This window comes from Sprattus sprattus (genome assembly GCF_963457725.1).
Source record: "Sprattus sprattus genome assembly, contig: scaffold_48, whole genome shotgun sequence".
NCBI classification, from domain to species: Eukaryota; Metazoa; Chordata; class Actinopteri; order Clupeiformes; family Clupeidae; genus Sprattus; species Sprattus sprattus.
Genome location: NW_027666913.1, coordinates 80571 through 103070, shown reverse-complemented (window position 1 = coordinate 103070; position 22500 = coordinate 80571). Strand labels below are relative to the sequence as shown.

Sequence of the window (22500 nt, the reverse complement as noted above, 5' to 3'; positions counted from 1 at the left end):
TATATCTACATGCAACCTGGTATGCCAGTCTATGTGTGCACAGGAATGTGGGTGAAAGTGTGTGTGGACATAGTGTGTGTGTGTGTGTGTGTGTGTGTGTGTGTGTGTGTGTATGTACGTGTGTATGTACGTGTGTGTGTGTGTGGGGTGTGGTGTGTGGTGTGTGGGGTGTGTTGTGTGGGTGTGTGTGTGTGTGTTTGTGTGTGTGTACTTGTGTGTGTGCGTGTGTGTGTATGTACGTGTGTGTGTGTGTGTGTGTACGTTTGTGTACGTGTGTGTGTGTGTGTGCACCCCTTCCCTCCCTCACCTGGTGTCCAGTGGTGGGGGTGGCGGCGCTGCTCTCGGGCGTGCTGGCGAGGGCCAGGGCGGTGGCCAGCTCTGCCTGGGTGATGGGTCTGGGCCCCGTGGCCCCGCTGTGAGCCAGGCTGGCTGGACGGCCCCCTGAGGATGCCCCGTGCCTCCTGGAGCTCCCTGCTTGGCTGCCCTGATCACGGGGGACACAAGAAGAGACAAGATGGAGACGAGACAAGATGGAGGAAACAAAATGGAGGACACAGGATGGTGTAGAGCAGTGGTTCTGGACTCATTGGCTGGGATTGCTTATGATTCGTTGCGGGCCACCATGTTTGTTTACCATTAAAAGAACAAGGACTGTATACGAACATTACAGCTTTTTGGAGTGCAAACACTAAATACACAGCCAGAGGACCGTGTGAAGCAATTTGCCAAAAAAGTATATGGAATGAGAATTGCAGACTGTACCTTTAAAGCCAGTTCATGCAGCACTAAACTCATCCCCTAAACAGGAACTCCACTCGAGTGAGTATGATTCATTTTCAAATAAATAAATAAATAAATACCTAAATAAATCCTCACAAGAGGCTACTGAAGGGAGTTCACATGGTCTGATTTCTCTGATGAATGAGGCCTTGCGGCGACAGGTTGAAGACTGAATGTGAAAGTAACCTACGTTCTTTCAGCATACTAACGTCATAAAAGAACGTTCGTAAACAACGTTTTTTTTTTTAAATAATCATAATAACCTCGCGCAAGACAGCTGTCTGGATGAGACACCAAGGTTGTAGACAGCTCTCTTACATTTAAGAGCATTGAGATCCACCCAGTATGTGGCTTCACCTGCACCACTCTGCTTGGTGCTTTCAGAGCGTTGGGAGTGTGATGAATGGGTGCCGTTTTATTTAGAGCAGCAGACTGCCATGATGACTCACCGACTGAAAGTCGTCTTCATCCTCCGACATGCCCTCAAACAGGAAACCACCTGCCAAAGTCACACACACATTTACAAAGGTGCATAGTTATACACACCAACTCCACACAATCACACACAGTCACAGATACAACGAACATCAATTATCTAAAAAAAACACAAAAACTAGGTCTTCTAACGACACACATACATTTACAAAGGTGCACACTTATACACACCAAGTTTACCTTCAGCGAACTCCACACACAACCACACACACATTTACAAAGGTGCACACTTATACACACACAGTGAGTTTACCTTCAGCGAACTCCACACAACCACACACAGTGGGATACAACAAACCAAAACTAGTTCTCCTAAGGACACACACACACACACACACACACACACACACACACACACACACACACACACACACACACACACACACACACACCAGCACCCTCCAAACACAGACAGTCCAACAATTAACACCTGTTAACTCAAGATGACCGAACACAGCAAATGTCCCACCCCCTGATGCTCTTCCCCCTGCCCTCTGTGTCACCCACCTGGCATCTCGCTGTAGGAGCTGGCTGTGGCGTTTCGGCTGGAGCTGGAGCCGGCCTGAGCGGGCATGCTGCCAGCCACGGAGTGCAAAACCAGGATGATGGCATTCACCAGGGCAGGGTGGGACTGCACCAGCCTGGAGAGGGAGAGAAAGAAAGAGAAAGAGAGAAAGAACATAAGAGAGTGCTGAGAGGCAGTCAATAAAAGCTGAGAGAGGGAGATAGAAAATAGCGCCACAGATGGGTCTTACATGTCAAGCATGCTGGGGTCTGTGAACTGCACAAAAAGATCCTTGTCCTGAAGCACACCTAAAGAAACAGAGGAAACCCAAACAGGTAAGTCTGTCTTGAAGCAAAGTCCGGTCAATCTGTCACCTTTTATTGTGAGATTTATTTGTCATTTTTTTTTAATGTGGTTGTGGTTTTGTGTGTGTCTGTGTGTGTGTGTGTGTGTGTGTGTGTGTGTGTGTGTGTGTGTGTGTGTATTATCACTCCCTTACCCAGAGCCATTGCATCTGAGCTGAGTCCAGGTGTGGCCACAATGATCTGGTCCAGAGACTCTTTGCTGGCAAGCATCTTAAACACCTGTTAGTACAGTGCATCAAACCAACATTTAGGGTAGAGATCTGTACATTGTCCTGCATGGACATTGCTCTCAGCTGTTATTCACCAACACATATACTTGCTGTTGTCAAAACTAAGGCAGCTGTGTTATATGGGACTTTTCAGTCCTGTTCCCTGTGTCTGTGTTTCAATGGCCCCTCCTCTGCATACCTGACTGAACTCATCAGTGATCTTCTGAAAATACTTGATGTAGCTTATCGAGAGAATGATAATGACAGTGTGTGGAACAGGGACATACTTACACAGTGCAGAGAGGCAGCATGCATGAGAGTAGTCTATGATACAAAATGAAGTGCACTAACAATTGACATATTCTCAGGGTGCTGCACTGTACGACACAGTAGAGTTCGATCAGATGAGTTAGCACCCAAAAGGGACCCGATCGTACCGAGTCTTTGTAGGTGGCGTTTGAATGGAGGGCAGCTTGGAGCAGGCGGAACTCTCTGGCAGCTGTGGCCTTATTCACTGGCTCTACAGTGGAGTCGAGGGGGAGAGGAGAGAGGAAGGGAAGGGAAGAGAAGAGAAGAGAAGAGGAGAGAAGAGAGGAGAGGAGTGAGAAGCCTGGAAGAATGTCTGTGTGTACATTTTACTGTATATATTTTCTCAATAGGCTTGAATGATAGAAAGACTCCCTGACAAAAGTTAATTGAAAAAGGATCGAGGGTAAAAAAAAAAAAGGGTACTTAATCTGACTGGGTGTTTGCAATATTGGAAGAGATCTACGTTTGAGTCCACTTTGTGTACTTCACTTTCTGGTATCTCACCAGCATTAGGTTGTGGCTCAGGCCAGCTCTTTCTGAGGATGTGCAAAGTAGAGCCACACTGGATGCCATAGGACTCCAAAGTCTGCTCGTCTTTCAGTTTGCGGCCGCAGTGCACAAATTCTGACCAACCAAGACACACAGACAAGAACATTAAAACTGGGCTATATTCTCAGGCAAAGAGGTAAACATGATTTGCTAGTCAGTATAAAATTCCATAAGAGCTAAGCTCTTGAGGTAAATTTGAATAGAAAACTGCCAAAAGCAAGGTCAACTCTATTATTGACCTATAAGTTCAGGATCCGGTAAGGTGTCTGATAACTGTGCGGCGACCAGCTGTTTCAACGTCGCGATTCGGTATCCACCCGGCGCTACATCTCCGGGTTCTGCTTCAGGGAACTGGAAGACGGATTTGGGCTGATCTACCAGCTTCAGTGAGAGGTACCAGTCTGGTGTTGCCATACCCCTTTTGGAAAAGACAAAGAGAGACTGTGCCATAACGTGTGTGCCAGCTACATGTATGACGGACCATAATATATCTTTTAAGGCGGTACAGGGATGGTGGCATTTGCCAGGCCAGTCATTCTCCAGGATGAAATATGCGCCCCTCTATCAGTTATCAATCGAAGACGTGTGATTACAATCAATTATTTGCCGATGTGTTTGACGAACTAGGACCAGTCATTCTAAGCAAGCTAAACCTAATTTGAATCAGCAGAGTAATATAATCATTCATACAGAAACAGCCCTCCTGTACAGGCTGATGGCAACCACAAAAACAAGCAACAGTCATTAGCTAACTTTAGCGAGCTATGTGTTAGCCAGTCACAACAGTTTGTTAATTGTGTTCCATCCATAAAACAGTACGTTATGTTTACACATTCCTGTTAATATACATACATAAACAACCTTCTAATGGTTATAAATTACAAACAATGTAAGCCACCATACCATGTTACATTACCTTTTACTTCACCAAACCGGCTATGATAACAATAAGGTTGTGCTTAGTGTGTGGGCTACTATTTCCGTGTTTGGTCACATGATAGAAGACGATATCTTTGGGATTGGTCAATTGATACAGGAAACTATTGTGTCTTATTTAACGATGGATAAATTAATGTCACACTAGCCAGATGCATGGAATTAATAATTTTAATGTGTTCATTCAGTTCCGTACCGTAAACAGATAAAACATTTCTCACATAATTATTGGGACACTCCTACACACTAGATGGCGGCAATGCACCAGGAACTCGGTTCGCCAGTCACTGATTTAAACAAGAAGAAGGGTATATAGCAACCATTTTTGGTAACGTCAACATCAGGCATATCGCGTTTTCTGACAAAGTACAATATTGTAAACTGCAGCCTGTGAGACATTTTCCGTAGAGATGAATGTTACCTGGGAAGCAGGGCAAAGTGGACAACTGAAATTGTAGCTCAGTGGAGGGCTGACGTTTGATAAAGAAACAAGTTGGCCATACAGGCTGCGGTCCAGGGCATAATCTCATCTGTGATATGTATAGAATCAGTGGTCGGAGAGATTGCATAGTTCCTGGCTGTACAAGTAGCCAAAGGGACCTGAGCGCATGGAGACGGGAGGCTTGCACGATACACCCGTTGCACCTGCACAACGTCTGTGAATGTGAGGAGCCGTTCTCTTTTTTCAGCTTTCCGGAAGATATCAAGGAACAGCAAGCCTGGTTACGAGCTGTTGGCAAACCCGATAACTTCTTCATAAGAAAGAATATGGTTATTTGTTCAAAACATTTTATTGGTGGGGCGCCGACAGAAGAAAACCCCGAACCTGTCCTAAACTTGTATTCCAGAGATTCAGCAAGTGACCTAGGTAAGGAAACCTCTGGAGCGTTGCATACTCCCAAACGGAAAAGAGGCGACAAAGATATTGTCGGGGAAACTGACAGAGGCGAAGATCCTACCAACATTTCTCAGTCACCACAGACGGCGTTCAGTATCGAGGGACGCTATCCACAGGGATCTTGGGAACGAGGCACAGTAGAGGCCATCATGAACCTGAGGTCGTTTGACATCACCGCCACTACAGCTCAAATTGCCCAGACTATAATTGCTAATCTCAAGGACGAGAATGACTTCCTTCGTGTGCAGAATGTTAACATGCGCTCTGAACTGAAGGCGATGCAGTGGAAACACGAAGAGGAACTCCACGATCTCCAGGAGAGACTGGAGACAGTGCGACATAAATGCTCTTGTGGGGCCACGTCAGAAAGAACAGACTCTGAGGGGGCTTCAGTTGCCAGGATTGAAGAGACAAGTGGACATTCTTTGAAAACAGTAGAGCCAGCTGAAACAAACTAGGTTAGGTTCTGTAGTTAACAACACTGCACTTCATTGGTGCATATGAGAGCTGAAGTGCATATGGATGGCTTCTGAAAATAGTTTAATTTGGCCTATATCAATAGCCTACACTCAAGTCGATGCAAGCTCCTGTGAAGATGGCTTGTTTATTTTCAGATTTATAAATTGAGTTTGAATGGTTAGCCTCGTTTCAGTGTGTGATATATCAGACTTTAACTTTAGAATTTTAGTCAGTTTCTTATATGGTTATCATATCCATCATCAATACTTTAGTTTGAGCGAAATGACTACATTTACTTGTTTTGAATATGTAAAGACCTATGTACATTATTTGCACATAAAATGGATTTGTTAACCGGTTTGCCAGAACTAGAAACATCCTAACACTGCAGTTTCTGTGGACTGAGTCTCCAATTGCTCTGTGCCTTACCATAATGGTGCAAGAAACAATCATCATATTTCTCAAGCAAATGGAGGGAATTACTAAAGTGGTCATGGCTGGAATTGTTTTCCAAAGTTTTTCCACTGCTTCATCCGGGAAATGGGTGTGGTAGGATTAGAGTTTATTTTGACTCCGTCAGCAGTCATACTGTATGTTCCCATTCAGAACTCTTCTCTGTGTCTGAGAAAGAGTATGGGTGATTCTATAATTTAGGGTACATTTCATGGTGAAAAAAATGTATGGACCTTATTCTTCCTCAAATAAACAAACAAAGCCCCGAGTTAGTTAAACCTGTCAGTGACACATACTGTATCTGTTGGTTGCAAAGCTTAAACATGGACTGTTTTTTTTATATATTTTAACTTAAATAATGCTTTTACCTCCCAAACTGTCAACTAAGTTACACCAGTTTCACCAGTAGAAATGTTCAAAAAAATGAAATAATACTTAAATATCTGTTCAGTGAGAAGGTTAAACCAGGTTTATAGTGTGTTGAAAGATATGTAGACTGTTAATGACAATTATTAGGTGATTATGTCTGATGACATTCAGAAAATGGAAATTGTCAACTAAGTGACCCGTCAACTAGCTAAGTTACTTTGTACTAAGGTACTACTTACTTACTAGGTGTAACTTAGTTGACGGGTCACTTAGTTGACAATTTCCCTATTTCATCCAATAACTAAAATGGTGGCTACAAGACCACATGTCATTTTCTTAAACTCCTTCATGTTAGAATTTCACCTATCATCTCATTTTTATGATCAAAAACTCTGAGCCACAGCAGTGTACCGAACATAGTTGATGCAATATACTCATGGGTAACATGCTGGTTTACATCAAATATTTAAAAAAAAATAGAGGAGATTCACCATGGTGTTTTTAAAATTGCCACCACAGAGGAAAATGACATCACATGATGCAGGTAAAATGGTTTAAGGACAAACCATTTTTGAGTTACAGTGGGAAATATACTTAGTAACTAAGTTGACAGGCTTTTTGTGGACATACAAAAATAACTTTTTAAAAGTATTTAAATAATAAAGTCAGTTTTTTTAAATAATACTTTCCTTTAGTATTAAGACTTCTCAACTTAATTATAACAAGTTTTTATTTATTTTAATGGTTTTTACTCAATATTCTAACTTGGAAATCGAATTTGTGAATTTATGCACTTTAAGACACATTTTTAGCAAAACAATGCATAAAATGCAAAACAAAAATTGCATGGTGTTATTACATGGAGTAAGTTGATGTATAAAATGTATTGGGTTTGAAGATATTTTATAGAATAATCATCATTAACAATAGTGGACATGGAATGTACCCGACCTGAGCTTTTTTGTAGTTCAAAAGGAGTAAAATATCAAGTTTGCCTTAACGTGTGACGTATATATAAAATGTTCATGATTTTTAAAACGTGTCCCATATTTTATTGTTGAAATTATGAAAAAAACAAAACATTTTCATTCAGGAGCCATTTTTACAGGCTATTTTCTGTTAGATTAAATGACTCAGCCTTGAAACTGCACAGATACTCACACAAGTACAGCAGGAAGATGAATATTACTAGGATACATCTAACACTTTTGAACAGTGGATGTCACAATGTGCCCCCCCCCCCCCCCCCCCCACACACACACACATACATGGGCTGTTCATTAACTTATTGAATGAATGGAAACACTAGAGAAGTACTGATTTTCTTGAAGTCAGGAGGAGATTGGAGAGTACTGGAGATTTTAACCTACACAGTGCACCACACACAAGATCAATTGAAATACTCTTGAAGAGGAAATACTATTTGCTGTATGGCTATCTCTTAAAACACAACATTGTCAAAGCAATGCAGATCATATACAGCATGAAGCCTAGCCAGTAATTGTCAAAGCAATCCCAGGTCACTGATATAGACCATAAAGACTATACAAGACTAGGCTATACCATAAAGTCTACAGTCGAGGCCAAAAGTTTTGAGAATGACACAAATTTACATTTTCACTTAGTTTGCTGCTTCAGTGTCTTTAGATATTTTTGTCAGATGTTACTATGGAAGACTGAAGTATAATTACAAACATTTTATATGTGTCAAAGGCTTTTATTGGCAATTACATGAAGTTAATGCAAAAAGTCAATATGTGTTTTGACCCTTCTTTTTCAAGGCCTCTGCAATCCGCCCTGGCATGCTGTCAATTAACTTCTGGGCCACATCCTGACTGATGGTGGCCCATTCTTGCATATAATCAATGCTTGGAGTTTGTCAGTAATAGTTATTTTTGTTTGTGTTGTCCGCCCGCCTCTTGAGGATTGACCACAAGTTCTCAATGGGATTAATGTCTGGGGAGTTTCGAGGCCAATGGACCCAAAATATCAATGTTTTGTTCCCCGAGCCACTTAGTTATCTCATTGCCTTATGGCAAGGTGCTCCATCATGCTGGAAAAGGCATTGTTCATCACTAAACTGTTCCTGGATGGTTGGGAGAAGTAAATAGACACTCCCTTGTGATTTGACAACTGTAAACATCATTTTCAGTACCATGGCAAAGGAGATTGAGTGAAATAGAACAAGAATGTAACAAAATACATGACCAGTCATGAGTGACCGAAATTTAAAGGGGCCGTCACTAAAGAGTTAAACTGCACAACCTGTCAAAGTGTCAGTAGTACTGTCCAGGCAGCTTGGTGGGACACTCAAGTTGTCTCAAGGCGATATGGTAAACTTAGAGATGTCCTTGTAGCAGTACGTGTTTTCAGTTGTCAAGGCGTACCGATGTTCACTGTGACATTGGTGTAGAGCGGATAATCCTCTAAGCTCAGGAGTTGGTAATTCAGGGAGTTGAGACCGTCCTGGTCAATGGTTTCTCCAGTGTGTGCTATGTAATCAAACCTGCACCAGACACAAAAAGAGAATGCATCAGGGAATAAAGCATTAGTGTGTCTCTGCGTGTGTATGCGTGTGTGTGTGTATGTGTGTGTGTGTGTGTGTGTGTGTGTGTGTGTCTGCGTGTGTATGCGTGTGTCTCTGCGCGTATGTGTGAGTGTGTGTGTGTGTGTGTCTCTGCATGTGTCTATGTGTGTGTCTGTGTCTCTGCGTGTGTATGTGTGTGTGCCTGTGTATGCGTGTGTGTGTGTGTCTCTGCGTGTGTGTATGTGTGTGTGTGTGTCTCTCTGCGTGTGTATGTGTGTATGCCTGTGCGTGTCGTGACCATGACGGGACTTGCCTTTTTGGGTTGCCTGGGTTGTTGGATTCCTTGCCGTGTTTGATCATACGACACCTCCCTATGATGGAGTCAGGTCTGGAGATGGACATACCTCTGATGGACAGACTAGAGGGAGGGGATGACAAAGTGTGTTTGCTTTATACACTTTTTGTTGTGTTTGTGTGTGTGTGTGTGTGTGTGTGTGTGTGTGTGTGTGTGTGTGTGTTGTGTGTGTGTGTTATTCTGTTTACCGGTTTGAGACATCGTCATCTTCCCCTCCCCAGCCCCAGTAATTGTTAGGATATCCGTTGATCTTCGTGACCTGCTCCTTGGTCATGGCTGACACTCCTCCGAAGATCCGAGAATACGGAAGCCTCAACAGAGCAAAGAACAGGAAGCGATTTAACCCTTTGATGAGCGGGATCATAGACATATATACTGTATATATTATGTCTATGAGCGGGATCACAAGTGAGCATGTCGTTAGAATGTTGGCAACTTTTTGGTTCCATGTAATAATGAACTGAAGTGACCATTATGAATAGCTGTAGAATTGTATGACATCATTCCGGCATTACTTGCAAAAAAAGAGGTGACACAGCAGTATAGCATTTCGCTAGTTTGTTATTGTTGTTGTTGTTGTAATATTATTGTAGCAACATAATCCCTGACAATGCTATGGGCAGTACATCAAACTAACTGCCTACCGAAAGCCAAACTTGTCCAGAGACACAGAGAGATGCCTGGGCTGATTGTAGCACTTGAATAAGTTCCGGTCGTCCATTGGGACAATGTCCACGTCGCTGAAGACAAAGCAGTCAAAGTCGTACTGTTTCAGAGCCCATGTGAAGCCAACATTCATCAGCTTGGCCCGGTTGAACGTCGTTTCTCCATACTGCAAGACACACACACACACCCACAAACACGCCTCAGAAAAATGTCACTGCTCAGTTTGAGGTCAAAGAATATGGTTCGGAGCCACCTAGTGGACAAATGAATGCACAACAGCTACAGTCATGTTCAGGTGACTTGTATCTGGATCTAATCAGTATTCTTTCTTCTTCTGCTATATAGTTCTGCCCAGCTTTGATGTGTCTTTGACTCCAAGGAGGCTGTTTTTCTGTGTTGAATTGAAAAGAATTGAATCGAAAAGAATTGAAAGAATGATGAATTGAAAATAATTGAAAGTTGACATTTCTGCCAGGTTGGTCGTCTAGAGTAAGGCTGCATCTGTTCCCCTTCTCCACACACACACACACACACACACACTCACAGACACACACACACACACACTTCTAAACACCTCTCGCACTTGCATATGCCTTGTGTGTGAAAGGGATGTGTGTATGTGCGTGTGCAAAAAGTGTGTGGTTACTGTGAAATAGTGGCTAAATGTGCAGAGGTATGTTAATGTGCTAGTTTGTACATGTGTGTTTGTGTGTGTTATAAAGAGACGGATTGATGTATGTGTGTGTGTGTGTGTGTGAGAGAATGTTGTCTTATAAACAGGAATTATTTCAGGCGGCAACATCAAACACGGAGGCTGGTTCCAAAACAGTACTAAACTAGTGATAGCTAACGAGCAGTAACGTTATTGGCGTCGATCTGTCCGAGTACGATCTGTATACTTTTTTGGGTTGCTAGGAGATTTCGTGGGGCACATATAAAACTGCTCCATCTCCCAATTTAATCTCTGGCCTGTGTCGCTCACGCTCATTGCTGATTACATTGCAACAGTCTTATGATAGCGAAGAGCAGGCAGCCTTGCACGAAAGGTAAACGATCAAAAGTGTGGCTGTATTTCTCAAAAAAAGATAAAAACAACGCGACCTGCAGCCAATGCAACAACAAAATTGGGTGTGAAGGGGGGAGAGAAGGCAAGAGGCAAAGGCAGATCAGAAATCGCTTACTGAAGACTAAACGGAAATGCCAGCAGCCCTAAACCTTAACTCTTTAAGGGGCAGTACACATTCACGAAACCAGTGGGTTTAAATAAATGCAAACAAAATAATACATTTTTGACTCTGAAGGCAAAAATGCTCATATTTCTGCAAAAGAATTACTGAAGTGTGAAGCTGTAGTGTGTGTACAGAGTGTGTTTTGTATTTATTTATATTTCTTTAAGTATACTGTAAACAGTTGTTAAAAGTTAATATATTGTTCATAGTTTGAAGTTAAAAGGTTTGAAGCCAAGTGTTTTGTATTTATAGTATACCTTAAACCAAGGGTTTTCAACCAGGGGTCTGCGGCCCCCTGGTGGTCCGCGACGGCATTGCAGGGGGTCCGCGACATGAGCCTATGTTGATCAGTTCACCATTAAATATTTTTTCATATTGATATTTTCTTTCTTAAATAAGAAAAATATGTCAATCTAAATAGTCTGAATAGCCACATGGCCTGAAATATACTAATGTATACCCATATTCAGCGGAGAAATTACACTGACAAGTGCTACAGGCAGAATATCTGTGCGGGGGGAGGGGCTGTGGCGACGGGGGGGCGGTTACAAACACGCGTGCGCAGGTACATCAGTGGGCCGCGAATACTTTGTAGTCAGAATGGTGGTCCCTGGGACAAAACCAGTTGAAAACCCCTGCCTTAAACAGTTAATATGTTGTTCAATTTGAAGAAAACTATTTGCCTTGGCAATAAATAAGCCTTTAAGGTCGTCAATCGTGGTTTTGTACGATTTAAAAACAGTTCTGGCACCGTTTAGGCACCGGTATCGTTTTAAAAGAATCGGTAAAGCACCGGTATCGAAAAAAACCCAAACGATACCCATCCCTACTCCCCAGGGCTTTGAACCAAAACATTTTCCCAATTGGTTCGTTCTGAACAGAAACAGTATTTTAACTTTTCCGTTTAAACCCTAAAATTGACGTTCCTGAACCGGTTAGAAAAACAAAAGTTCCTGAACCGGTTAATAGCGTTCCATGTCAGCTGCGGGACATACAAATAAGTAGGCTGATCATTAGGACTTTAAAATGATCTTATATGTCTTTCCTGTCAAAAAATACTATAGGCTACATTATGTAAGCGGCATAACTGTAATTCTGACATTTTGTAAGTATTATACATGAGTTAAGACAAGGAAAATGTATGCTATGTTGTTTATTGGGTAAACAAAACATAACAGCATTTGGCCAAACCTCGTCAGGGCCCAATTAGTGCATTTTTGTCAACAGAGACAATACAAGTATTACAAAACTACAATGGTATCTACCAAGCTACCATTGTGAATATTTAACTCATTAACACATGCTCAAATCCTTATCAGGGCCCAGAGGGAAATGAAAAAAGGATCCTGCCTATACTGCAACAGAATTGACAATTAGGAATGAAAGAATGAATGAATTTGAAAGAAAAAGACTAGCCTATAGTACAGCAACACTTGGCTATATACACGAGAGAAATAGATTCTCGCAATGTCTTCCCATCTGAACAAAAAAGTTAAAATGCCAAAAATGCTCTGTCTCTCATCCACCCCATCTTCTCTTCTCCTCTCCCCGTCTGCCTGGTCTACATCTCTCTCTCTCTCTCTCTCTCTCTCTCTCTCTCTCTCTCTTCCTCTTGATATGTAAATGCAAAAGGAGAGAAGCCTACATTCAGAAGTGAACATAATAACCCATTCATATCGTAAAGTAATATCCTACTCCCAAAATCGAACAAAGAACAACCAAAAATGTTTCATGCCTAGTCATAGATAAGTGACTGTGTGAGGAACACTAGTGGTGTATTGAGACTAACACATCTGGGCTCATACCAGTGAAATAAACAAAGCTGAACTTCAATCTCAGGTTTATGACGTTAATACACCAAAGATAAACAATCTGCCAATAAACCCAGATTCATTTGTTTTCAATAGACCTGCATTTGCTCATGAATAGCCTAAATTTGTTCAGGATAAGCCTATGTGACCAGGGGCGGAGATCCCATTTCATTGCAGGGGGGGTCAATACATGGGAGCATTTCAGAGAGTAATTCCGGGGGGGGGGGGGGGGACATGAAAAAAATTGCTGTCACGAGAGCTAGCATAACTTAGCTGCTAAATACCGAATTCTCCAATAACAGTGACAAACAGTCCATTGAGTTAAAACGAATAAAATCAAGTCAAGATCCCGTGATAATCTCCGAAAAACCCATTGATATGACATGAGGTGGTCCAACCAATAAATATAGCACTGGTTGTCTCACAACATCTCACTTATGGTGAGATAAACTCACTTTCATTAATCCAGCCTACTGATTTTTGCTTAGCCTCCTACCTTGATCTAATTCTTTTTATTCAGACTTCACATAACTTTCATGACCAAAAATATAAATTGGCCAGCGATTTAATTAGTTTTTTTGTTCATAAATTAATGTAGGATAGTCGGAGCAAAGCCTCATGGGAAATGCCTTTATCCAGTGAAAGTAGGGAAATGACTGACAGGCTGTCAGAGAGAGAGAGAGCAGGTGAGAGAGAGCAGGTGAAGCGGACCTGATGGAAACAATGAATGTAGACATATTCTCGTATTTATTATTGTTTTATTTGTTTAAATTCCGAGACTGTAGAATCAATAACACACTGGGTTAAGCGTTGGTTACCATGCCGGTGACCCGGGTCCGCATCCCGAATCCAATAACCTGTCAATATACAGTATATATATATATTTTCAATTTTGCTGGGGGGGGGGGACGTTATGCGACGGGGGGACGTGTCCCCCCCGTCCCTCCGGGATCTCCGCCCCTGTATGTGACTGAGCCTTAAGGCATTTGCATGGTTATCCAATTCACCTCGTACGACTTCACGAGAGACACGCCCTTTCTAATCTGATGATTGTACGACTCACCTCTACCTGCATGGTTCTACGAGGGGCTGTGGAGATTACCAACGGTTTATTATGATGTTACAAGGCCATTACATCATCAACAACAAACTATAACATAAGAAATCGCTTGTTTTTATCCGTGTATTTTCAGTTAATGATCAGAGGCTGTTGTTGTGAAATGAATTACTAACGACAATGACCAAGCACGCGGTTATTGCCGAATATTTTCTATTATTATACCACACAAACAGTTCTGCGTTTTTACGTCTACAATTCAGGTTATTTTACAATTTAATCATTTACACTGCATGCTCTGCTAACTCAAACACAAAGAGGCTGTTCGAAAACCAAGAAATGTTTTTATTATTGCTGTAATTAGACGACGTCTCCCTATGCTTTATATGCGGCGAGAGCCACGATAGAGCAAGGAAGAAGGGAGATGTCGGTTTTCCTCCTGCATCGCCGCTGGTGCCCTTCATAGTTTTTTTCATTTTTACAAACTTGTCCCTGATCTTCCTCCAACTCCTAATGCACTCATGGACCTCCAGCCCCAGGTTCCCAGCGATCTCTCAGAGATTTTTTAAAAACGGAGGTGCTGTCATAGGGAACGAAACAGGAAACGTCATTTTAGCCAGGGGTGTCGGACAGCTCGGATCGGATAGTCGGATCGGATAGTGAGAAAATTCAAGCGGTGCTCCAGAGGCCATCCGACACCCTCGGATGGCTCTCCGAGGTGCTCAAAGGTGTGGTCCCACTTCAAGGAGGGCGTTTAAAGGCGTGCCTCGTGAGATCGGAGAGCACGATCGGATAAGCATGTGAGCGCCTTTAGAGTCTCATTCGTCTTACAAATACAGTACAAAACCTGTTAATTTTACTTGTTGGTCCATCTACATAAGACGCATGTAAAGTGGTATTTCTTGTGTTATGAAAACATCTGTTCTTGACAAGTCTACAGGTAGACTTAGTAAGCCAACCTTGATGAACTGCCAATAAACCCAGGTGTGTTCTAAACAAAAATGGATTAGCCTAGATGTGTCAAGGATAAGCCTATGTGACAGAGCCTTACTGGGAATGGGAATTCATCGTTTATGTTTTCCCAGTGTTCAAGAAAGCAGGTGGGTGGCTCCCTGTTTGATGATGTAGGCCTATGTGACTGACTGAGCCTTACTGGGAATGGGAAGTAATCCTGACTGATTATTATGTGTGTAGGACCATATGAATTAAGTATTTGCTTATTCATTTTCTGTGCTTTCTTGAAATGTACATATGGACTAATAGTTGCCTACCTGATTGATGATGTAGACACGGTAGTCAAGCTGCTGTCTCTGAAGGATGGGGTGGAGAAAGTGGAGCCATTGCTTGAGGTGGGACTCCCGGGCCCTGAAGGGGATGATTATGGCCACCTTCTGTTGGGCAATGCAGTTTGTGGGACGCCAGCTACCCCCAGGCTGGAGAGCAGAGTTCTGCGCCCTTATGCCCTCAAAAGTCACTGAGTGGTCGAATTCAATTCGTAGGGGACCCACTGGTAGAGAGAGAGGGAAGGATTGAGGAGAAAAGAAACAGAGAGGAATAGATAGGGAAGGACAGAGGGGGGAAGAGGGAGAGAGGAGGGAGAAATGATTGAGGGAAGAAGTGAGGATGATAGGAACAGAGAGGAAAAGGGAGGGATAGAGAGGGAAGGCAAGAGAGAGGGGGATAGAAACATTTTAAGTCATGTTTTCACCAAATATAAACTCTGCATACATATTTTGTTTGTACTTTAACTCTCTCTCTCTCTCTCTCTCTCTTACACACACACACACCCGCACACAATCTGAGCTTGAGGACATCATATTTTTAGAAAAAAAAATACTTTTTTGAAGAAAACACTTTTTTCAAAAATACTAGAGAAACTAAATATCGAAACTGACAGTTATTATGGAATGTATCTTTCTCAGTTAGTACTTGGACCACCACTTCAATTACACCTTCCATGGCTCACATTACAGTTATTGTATAATTACAGACCACAGTCAGTGTCAAAGTGATGTTACACACTGATAATCAGTATCTTAGACTGTACTTCATGTCATAGCTAAAGCTCTACTAGATGCCACAAGGTCTGTGTCATATGGCTAGTATTGACCAAAGAATCTTTCATACAACTTACCCAGCAGAGGAGGAGTTTCTGGACACTTTGGTAGTTCAGTCGTCATATTCTTTATATTCATCCTCAACATACTAGAGAGCATCTGTTTGCTTTCATTCTTCATCAGGTTGGTATTTTGTAGTGATAACGATTTCGAACTCCGGAAATTCGACAGGCCGTTGTCAGAGTACAAGATGTAGAACAGAAGTAAGATGAGGTGAATGACACAAAGAAAGGCAAACACAATCCAGGCTTTACAATGGGTCATGAGAGCAGGCAGCAAAAAAGCCATGGCTAATTTGGTTATCCTTTTTTGTTATTTCTTTTTCTTTCTAAAGTTTAGTGAAGGAAATCAAAAACAGAATTGTCTCTCCCTGATCTCGGACATGAGTGCCTGGCTCATCTGCAACAGGTTGGTAAAACAGGTCTGATGGTCAATCAGGCCTCAGGTGAGGGGTGGGCCTACGGCTGGAAAAGCAGGCTGCAGCCACATACCTGCCAGCAATGTGGACATGCAGTGGTGGACGAAGTACACTAACTATGTACTTAAGTGAAAGTATAGATACCTGGTGTAAAATATTACTCCAGTAAAAGTAGAAGTATGCACTTTGAATTTCCACTTAAGTAGAAGTATAAAAGTATTTGCCTTCAAATATACTTAAGTATTAAAAGTAAAAGTACCTTAATGAACTATGGTTCTAATGGCCTTTTATCATTTTCACATCAAAGCTCGGGGTCAATCAACTGATATAAGATGAAAATACTACTGTCTATTTAAAAGTGTATAAGCACAAAACATTGAAAGCTATCTATTGCCATTGGACATGTGGCGGCGGTGTGGGGCGAGTTTTGAGGGATGCACAGGTGCACAGGTCTCAGGAATGGGCAGTAGTAGTAGGAGTGTTTGTGTGCGTGTGTGTGTGTGTGTGTGTGTGCAGGGGCGGAGTGGCCATCGGGAGGACCGGTAGGCCGGTCGGCCAATAATCTATCGAGAACCAGCCTGCAGACCGGCCTTCGCAGCCGTCGTGTCAAATTCATGAGCGGCCCATCGAGATTACATGTAGCCTACGTCAAATCATGGTCCCGTGAAAATCTCTAAATTCTCTGAGAGTTCTGTGATTCAGTCCAACCACTATTTATAGCTCTATTTGTCTCTGTACATCACACCTATGGTGTGTGTCAAACTCACTCCCATTAATCCAACCTTCTGATTTTTGTTTAGCCTCCTATATTGATGTAATTATTTTTTATTCAGACGCTTCATTAGGCTACTTTCATGACCACAAATATAAATTGGCCAGCGATTGAATTCGTTTTTTGTTGAATGTAGAATGGTCGGAGCAAATTGCCTCATGGGAAATGCGTATCGTTGTGCCTTTATCAAGTGAACCTAGGGAGATAAATTAGCGGCTATCAGCGAGAGAGAGCAGGTGAAGTGGACCTGATTGAGGGACATAAGAGAAAGGAGAAAGGAGGGGGCAAAAAGGCCAGACTGATAAAGAGGCGGATGCTGGAGGAAAGTGCATCAAAATGTACAAGAATTACGGATTTATTCAACCAGCCGTCAACTAAATGCGAGTGAGTTGACAGGACACATTGTTGCGAATTAGCATAACATTTGAGCCAATACGGGACGCGATTTGTCCCGTATTTCCATAAATGTACATATACAAATACACTGTCACTGTCACTGTCATGTCTGTCACCCACACATCAACACTAAATCTAACAATAATGATCAAAAGCCGCCCGTTTGTTTGTGTAGTTGATATGGGAGGTGGAGGGGATGCGGGTTGGGCCAGTTTTGGGCACGTTGTGGGCCGGTGGTGGGCCGGTGCAGTCAGAATTGTCCCGGTGGATTTTTGTGTCCCACTCCGCCCCTGTGTGTGTGTGTGTGTGCGTGTGTGTGTGTGTGTGTGTGTGTGTGTGTGTGCGTGTGTGCGTGTGTGTGTGTGTGTGTGTGTGTGTGTGTGTGTGCGTGTGTGTGTGTGTGTGTGTGTGTGTGCGCTTGAGTCAGTGTATATTTGTGTCTGTAATCTCATAGAAGTCCTATATGCATGTATACAGAACTGATTTGTAGTATTGTATATGTGTGTGGCTGACATGGCGGCCCTACAGTGTTTTCTTAGATGGGGTGCACTATAAACTTAAACATTAGTGAAACTCCTCGAGGCCAAGGGCGTAGGTTTGGTCTCAGCATTGGTAGGGACACTGCCCGGCAGACCCCCCCACCCCCACCATAAATTGAAAAATGTAGTTGATGTTATATTTAACAGGCAAACTTTATTAGAAATATTAACATTTGTGTACTAACTTGTGGAACTTGGAACTGATTTAAACATAATAAGAATAATAAACCCTTAGTTTAAATAAAAAACTAAACGTTCTCCACATTTCTTGACATCACATGTTTTTGTTGTCCTTTTGCTCGAGGCATTGTTACGTGGAATGCAAAGTAGCCTAATGCCTGTTGATCTTGACGGACATCATTCTTACCGCCATGCCCTGTTGAAACCAATACGACAAGCTTTGCAAAACTATTGCAGAAACGTTTTTTATTCAGGACATTTTTATTACAACAACATAACACTGATGTTAGCCTTGCACAGGTCTCAGGATATGCACTATAATTTAAAACAATGGCCAGTAGTAAGAGGGTGAGAGCGAGTGAATGGGATTGTGTGTGTGTGTGTGTGTGTGTGTGTGTGTGTGAGAGAGAGAGAGCTTGAGTCAGTGTATATTTGTGTCTGTGTGAGTAAGAGGGGGGGGGGGGGGGGGGGGGGGCACAAAGAGTCAGTGATACAGAACTGAGGAGAAACTATGAGATTAGAAACAGATCTCAGATTTTGCCACCTATACAATCTCATAGAAATTCTATATGGATCTATACAAAATAGCAGTTAAAAGTTAACTACTGTTTTGTAGTATTGTTATGTGTGTGGCTTACATGGCTGCCCTACGTGTTTTCTTAGATGGGGTGTATCTCTATCCATTAAATAGGAAATGTATTTCACGTAGAACTTATTTAGAATGGCTGACCTTACATAAAACTGCAGTGAAAGAGACTAGAGGAAAACATTACTTTTGCCTCAATGAGGGTGGCGTGTGGGAGCATATCAGCACGATAACGTTGTACTTATTAGCAGCGAGGCTAGCTAGCTACCATGTGTTTCAATGGATTTTTGGTCTAAGCATTAGCAGCAAACTATTGAGAGTTATTGTGAATACGCTAACGCTTGATTTAGCTGAAAATGTAGTAATAATAATAATAATAATGCATTTTATTTGTATAGCACACTTTCACAATACAAAGATGTCTCAAGGTGCTTAACAGGGTCACAATAGCAATTTAAAACAGTGCATTCAAAACAATACAGAAAAGAAATAAAAGAAAAACAGAAACCAGGACTTTAGGAGAAGGCAGATATAAAAAGATGGCTTTTGAGGTGGGATTTAAAAGTAGTGATGGAGTCCAAAGCCCTAATGTTCTCCGGGAGCTTGTTCCAGAGTCGTGGCCCCAGCGAGGAGAAGGCACGATCTCCCATTCTGGACATATTTGTCCGGGGAACTGAAAGAAGGTTTGCTTGTCCAGACCTAAGAGTCCTTGGTTTGAGATGAGGGGTGATGAGATCCTGGAGATAGGCCGGACCGGTGGTGTTTATGGCCTTGTGAACTAGAAGTAGGACTTTGAAATGTATTCTCTGGTTGATTGGAAGCCAGTGGAGGGAGTTGAGGACTGGGGTGATGTGTTCGGATCTCCTTGTCTTGGTGAGAACCCGGGCAGCACTGTTTTGAACATACTGCAGCCTCTGGATGGTTTTTGCTGGAAGACCTGCCAGCAGAGAGTTGCAGTAGTCCAGAGGGGAGCTGATGAATGCGTGCACCAGCTTTTCTGCAGCATGTTTGGGAAGAGAGGGTCTCAGCCTTGAGATGTTTCTTAGGTGGTAGAATGAAGTTTGGCAGATGGATTTGATGTGTGCATCAAAGGACAATGAAGAGTCCAGCTTGACACCAAGGTTTGTGACGAGTGAGGAGAGAGGGGTGGGGTGGTAATTTATGGTGATTTGGGTGATACCGGCCTTTTTAATTTGGTGGGGCGTGCCAATAAGAATGGCTTCAGACTTGCCACCATTTAGCTGAAGTGAGTTGTTGCTCATCCAGTGCTGTATGTCATCCAGGCATTTGGTAGTCTGTGATAGTGCCTGTTGTTTGTCGGGTGAAGTTCGGATGTAGATTTGTGTCATCTGCATAGGAGTGAAATGGGATGTTATGACCTCGAAGTATGTTTCCCAGGGGTAGCATGTAAATTAAGAAAAGCAGGGGCCCCAGGACTGACCCCTGGGGGACACCGGAGGTAACGCACCTTATGCTGGAGGTGATATTGCCAAGGGCAACATACTCCTGCCGTCCTGAGAGATAGGAATAAAAGAAGTCCAGGGCAGTGCCTGTAATTCCCACCTCCTGGAGGCGCCGAAACAGGATATTATGGTCCACAGTATCAAAAGCGGCGCTTAGACTCAGCAGGACTAGTAGGCTGGGTGAGCCAGAGTCTGATGACATTAGGAGGTCATTTACCACCCTCACCAGAGCAGTTTCGGTGCTATGGGAAGGTTTGTCACTGATAGCTGCAGCAAAGGGAAACACACAGTATAAATGGAAGACCAGGTAAAAAAAATCAAGAAGGCCTATATGACAGATGCATAAAGCGCAAGAGGCTATGTGATGCCAAAGTATGTTAAAGGCAACTCTTATGTCATCCCTCATGTGTTTAGCTGAGAGGTAGAGAAGGCAAGCACAAGCAATGCACACACCAGTATCTAAGGAACTAGCTAAGCTGTTTCCACTCATGATATTGCTTTATGTTTAAAATATTCAGTGCATACAATCTGCACAAAAGACAATTCTGTTGCGTCGGTTGGATGTCTAAGGGACATTTTTGTTCATGCAGGTGGGCCCAGGGATGGATTACCGAACAGGCATACTGGGCCCAGGCCCCCATGAGCTCAGGGGGCCCCTAAGTCAGAGCCTCTGCATGAAGTCGCTGTTATTAACTATTAATTGTACCTGCGCTGTGTTAGCAAATGTATATGTGCACTGTATATCCTGTTCGGTGACTTAAGTTATTGTGCTGTTGAACAAAAACACAAAACATAGACCAAATGTATCCATACAACAGGTTTCTACAAAGGGAGGGAAATTTGAACGAAAGAAAATTGCGGTCGTGAAGCTAACGCGGTCTGTATTCATAGGTTTCACAGTGTGAACTAACACTGAATTATTTGTTTTGCTTACACTAACACTAAATTACTTATTTTGCTTTTGTAAGCCAAGACTTTCAAGATCAGTCAATAAATATTGTTGGTTTTGACTTATGTTGGCCCCTTCTTTATGTTGTTAGTGGACATATCATGTGTCCTGTTAAGCTATAGCTCCACATTAAATGATCCCACTTTTTCATTATCCACACGTCTCAAATATTGTATGATATTGTATACATCATACAATATTTGAGAGACAATATTTGAGACATGTGGATAATGAAAAAGTGGGATCATTTAATGTGGAGCCACATCATGTTTGCTTATCAAGGCTCCTGGATGCAACTTTCTCCCATAGCGTTCCACCTGTAAATTGAGGGGAAATATTACTGTTGTGTGCTGCCAATAGTGGACAAAAAGGTATTAAGATAAGATAAGATAAGATAAAATTGTATTTATCCCGTTAGGGAAATTCAGGTGTCATAGCAGCAAGATTTATGAAGTGAGACATAAACCAGAAATAAGATAGGAATCAAACAAACAACAAAAACAGTCCAGCCTCCTCGCGTTTGCTGTAGGATATGAGTAAATCGGCTAACTTAATGTACTGAATGGGTCGACTTAATCATTATCAAAAAAATTGCCCCACCTGAGTTTATAAGGAGCCGCCACTGCCCCTACCGTTGGACTTGTTGCTCAGCCGAAATGGTTAACATTACACGGGGGTGGGGGTAAGAGCTGGGATCTCGTCCCCCTGTGACATCATTCAGGACAAAGCACCCGAATGAATATAGGAGTGGTTTACTTACCACTGGAGCCCAATACAGCCAACAAATGTATCCACCGCTAGGCTACTTTGAAATCGTTCAACTTTGAAACAGTTTTTTTTCACGATTTTTTTAAGGATATACGTGTTTGCTACAGTCCAAGAAGACAGAAAGGAATGAAAATTGTGCCGTAGGACTCCGCGTCTGTGTTGAACAAATCTACGGATACGTGTTTACGGATAGTGTGAATTCTGTCATTTTGGTATGGTAAGTCAATTTGTTGACATGTATAAAAAAGAGGGTTCGTCATAAACTGAGAAAGGCTGAGTGACGAGTGCAGTTGTTATTCAATTTTAAGTCCATTTTCTGGCAAAAGGCACGAAATGCTTG

General features: G+C 42.4%; 2 protein-coding genes across 2 annotated transcripts in view; both read right to left on the bottom strand.

The window, feature by feature from the left end:
• Positions 1-4190, bottom strand: part of LOC308382567 (ubiquitin-like protein 7) — a 5309-nt gene extending 1119 nt beyond the window's left edge. Inside the window, exons 1-9 of the mRNA XM_080860965.1 lie at positions 4129-4190; positions 3452-3630; positions 3168-3287; positions 2792-2874; positions 2280-2364; positions 2031-2088; positions 1783-1916; positions 1230-1279; positions 308-484 (exon numbers count right to left, since the gene is read on the bottom strand). Coding sequence (XP_080717091.1) covers positions 308-484; positions 1230-1279; positions 1783-1916; positions 2031-2088; positions 2280-2364; positions 2792-2874; positions 3168-3287; positions 3452-3626 — 882 coding nt within the window. The 5' untranslated portion in view covers positions 3627-3630; positions 4129-4190. The remainder of the gene's footprint in view (positions 1-307; positions 485-1229; positions 1280-1782; positions 1917-2030; positions 2089-2279; positions 2365-2791; positions 2875-3167; positions 3288-3451; positions 3631-4128) is intronic.
• Positions 4191-8703: 4513 nt separating this feature from the next.
• Positions 8704-16152, bottom strand: LOC308382565 (beta-1,4-galactosyltransferase 1-like; the record flags this gene model as incomplete). The annotated part of the gene is made up of 6 exons (XM_080860963.1): positions 8704-8833; positions 9168-9272; positions 9398-9520; positions 9854-10041; positions 15244-15479; positions 16107-16152. 6 exons carry the CDS (start codon positions 16150-16152, stop codon positions 8704-8706), a joined length of 828 nt encoding a protein of 275 aa, XP_080717089.1.
• Positions 16153-22500: the final 6348 nt, after the last annotated feature.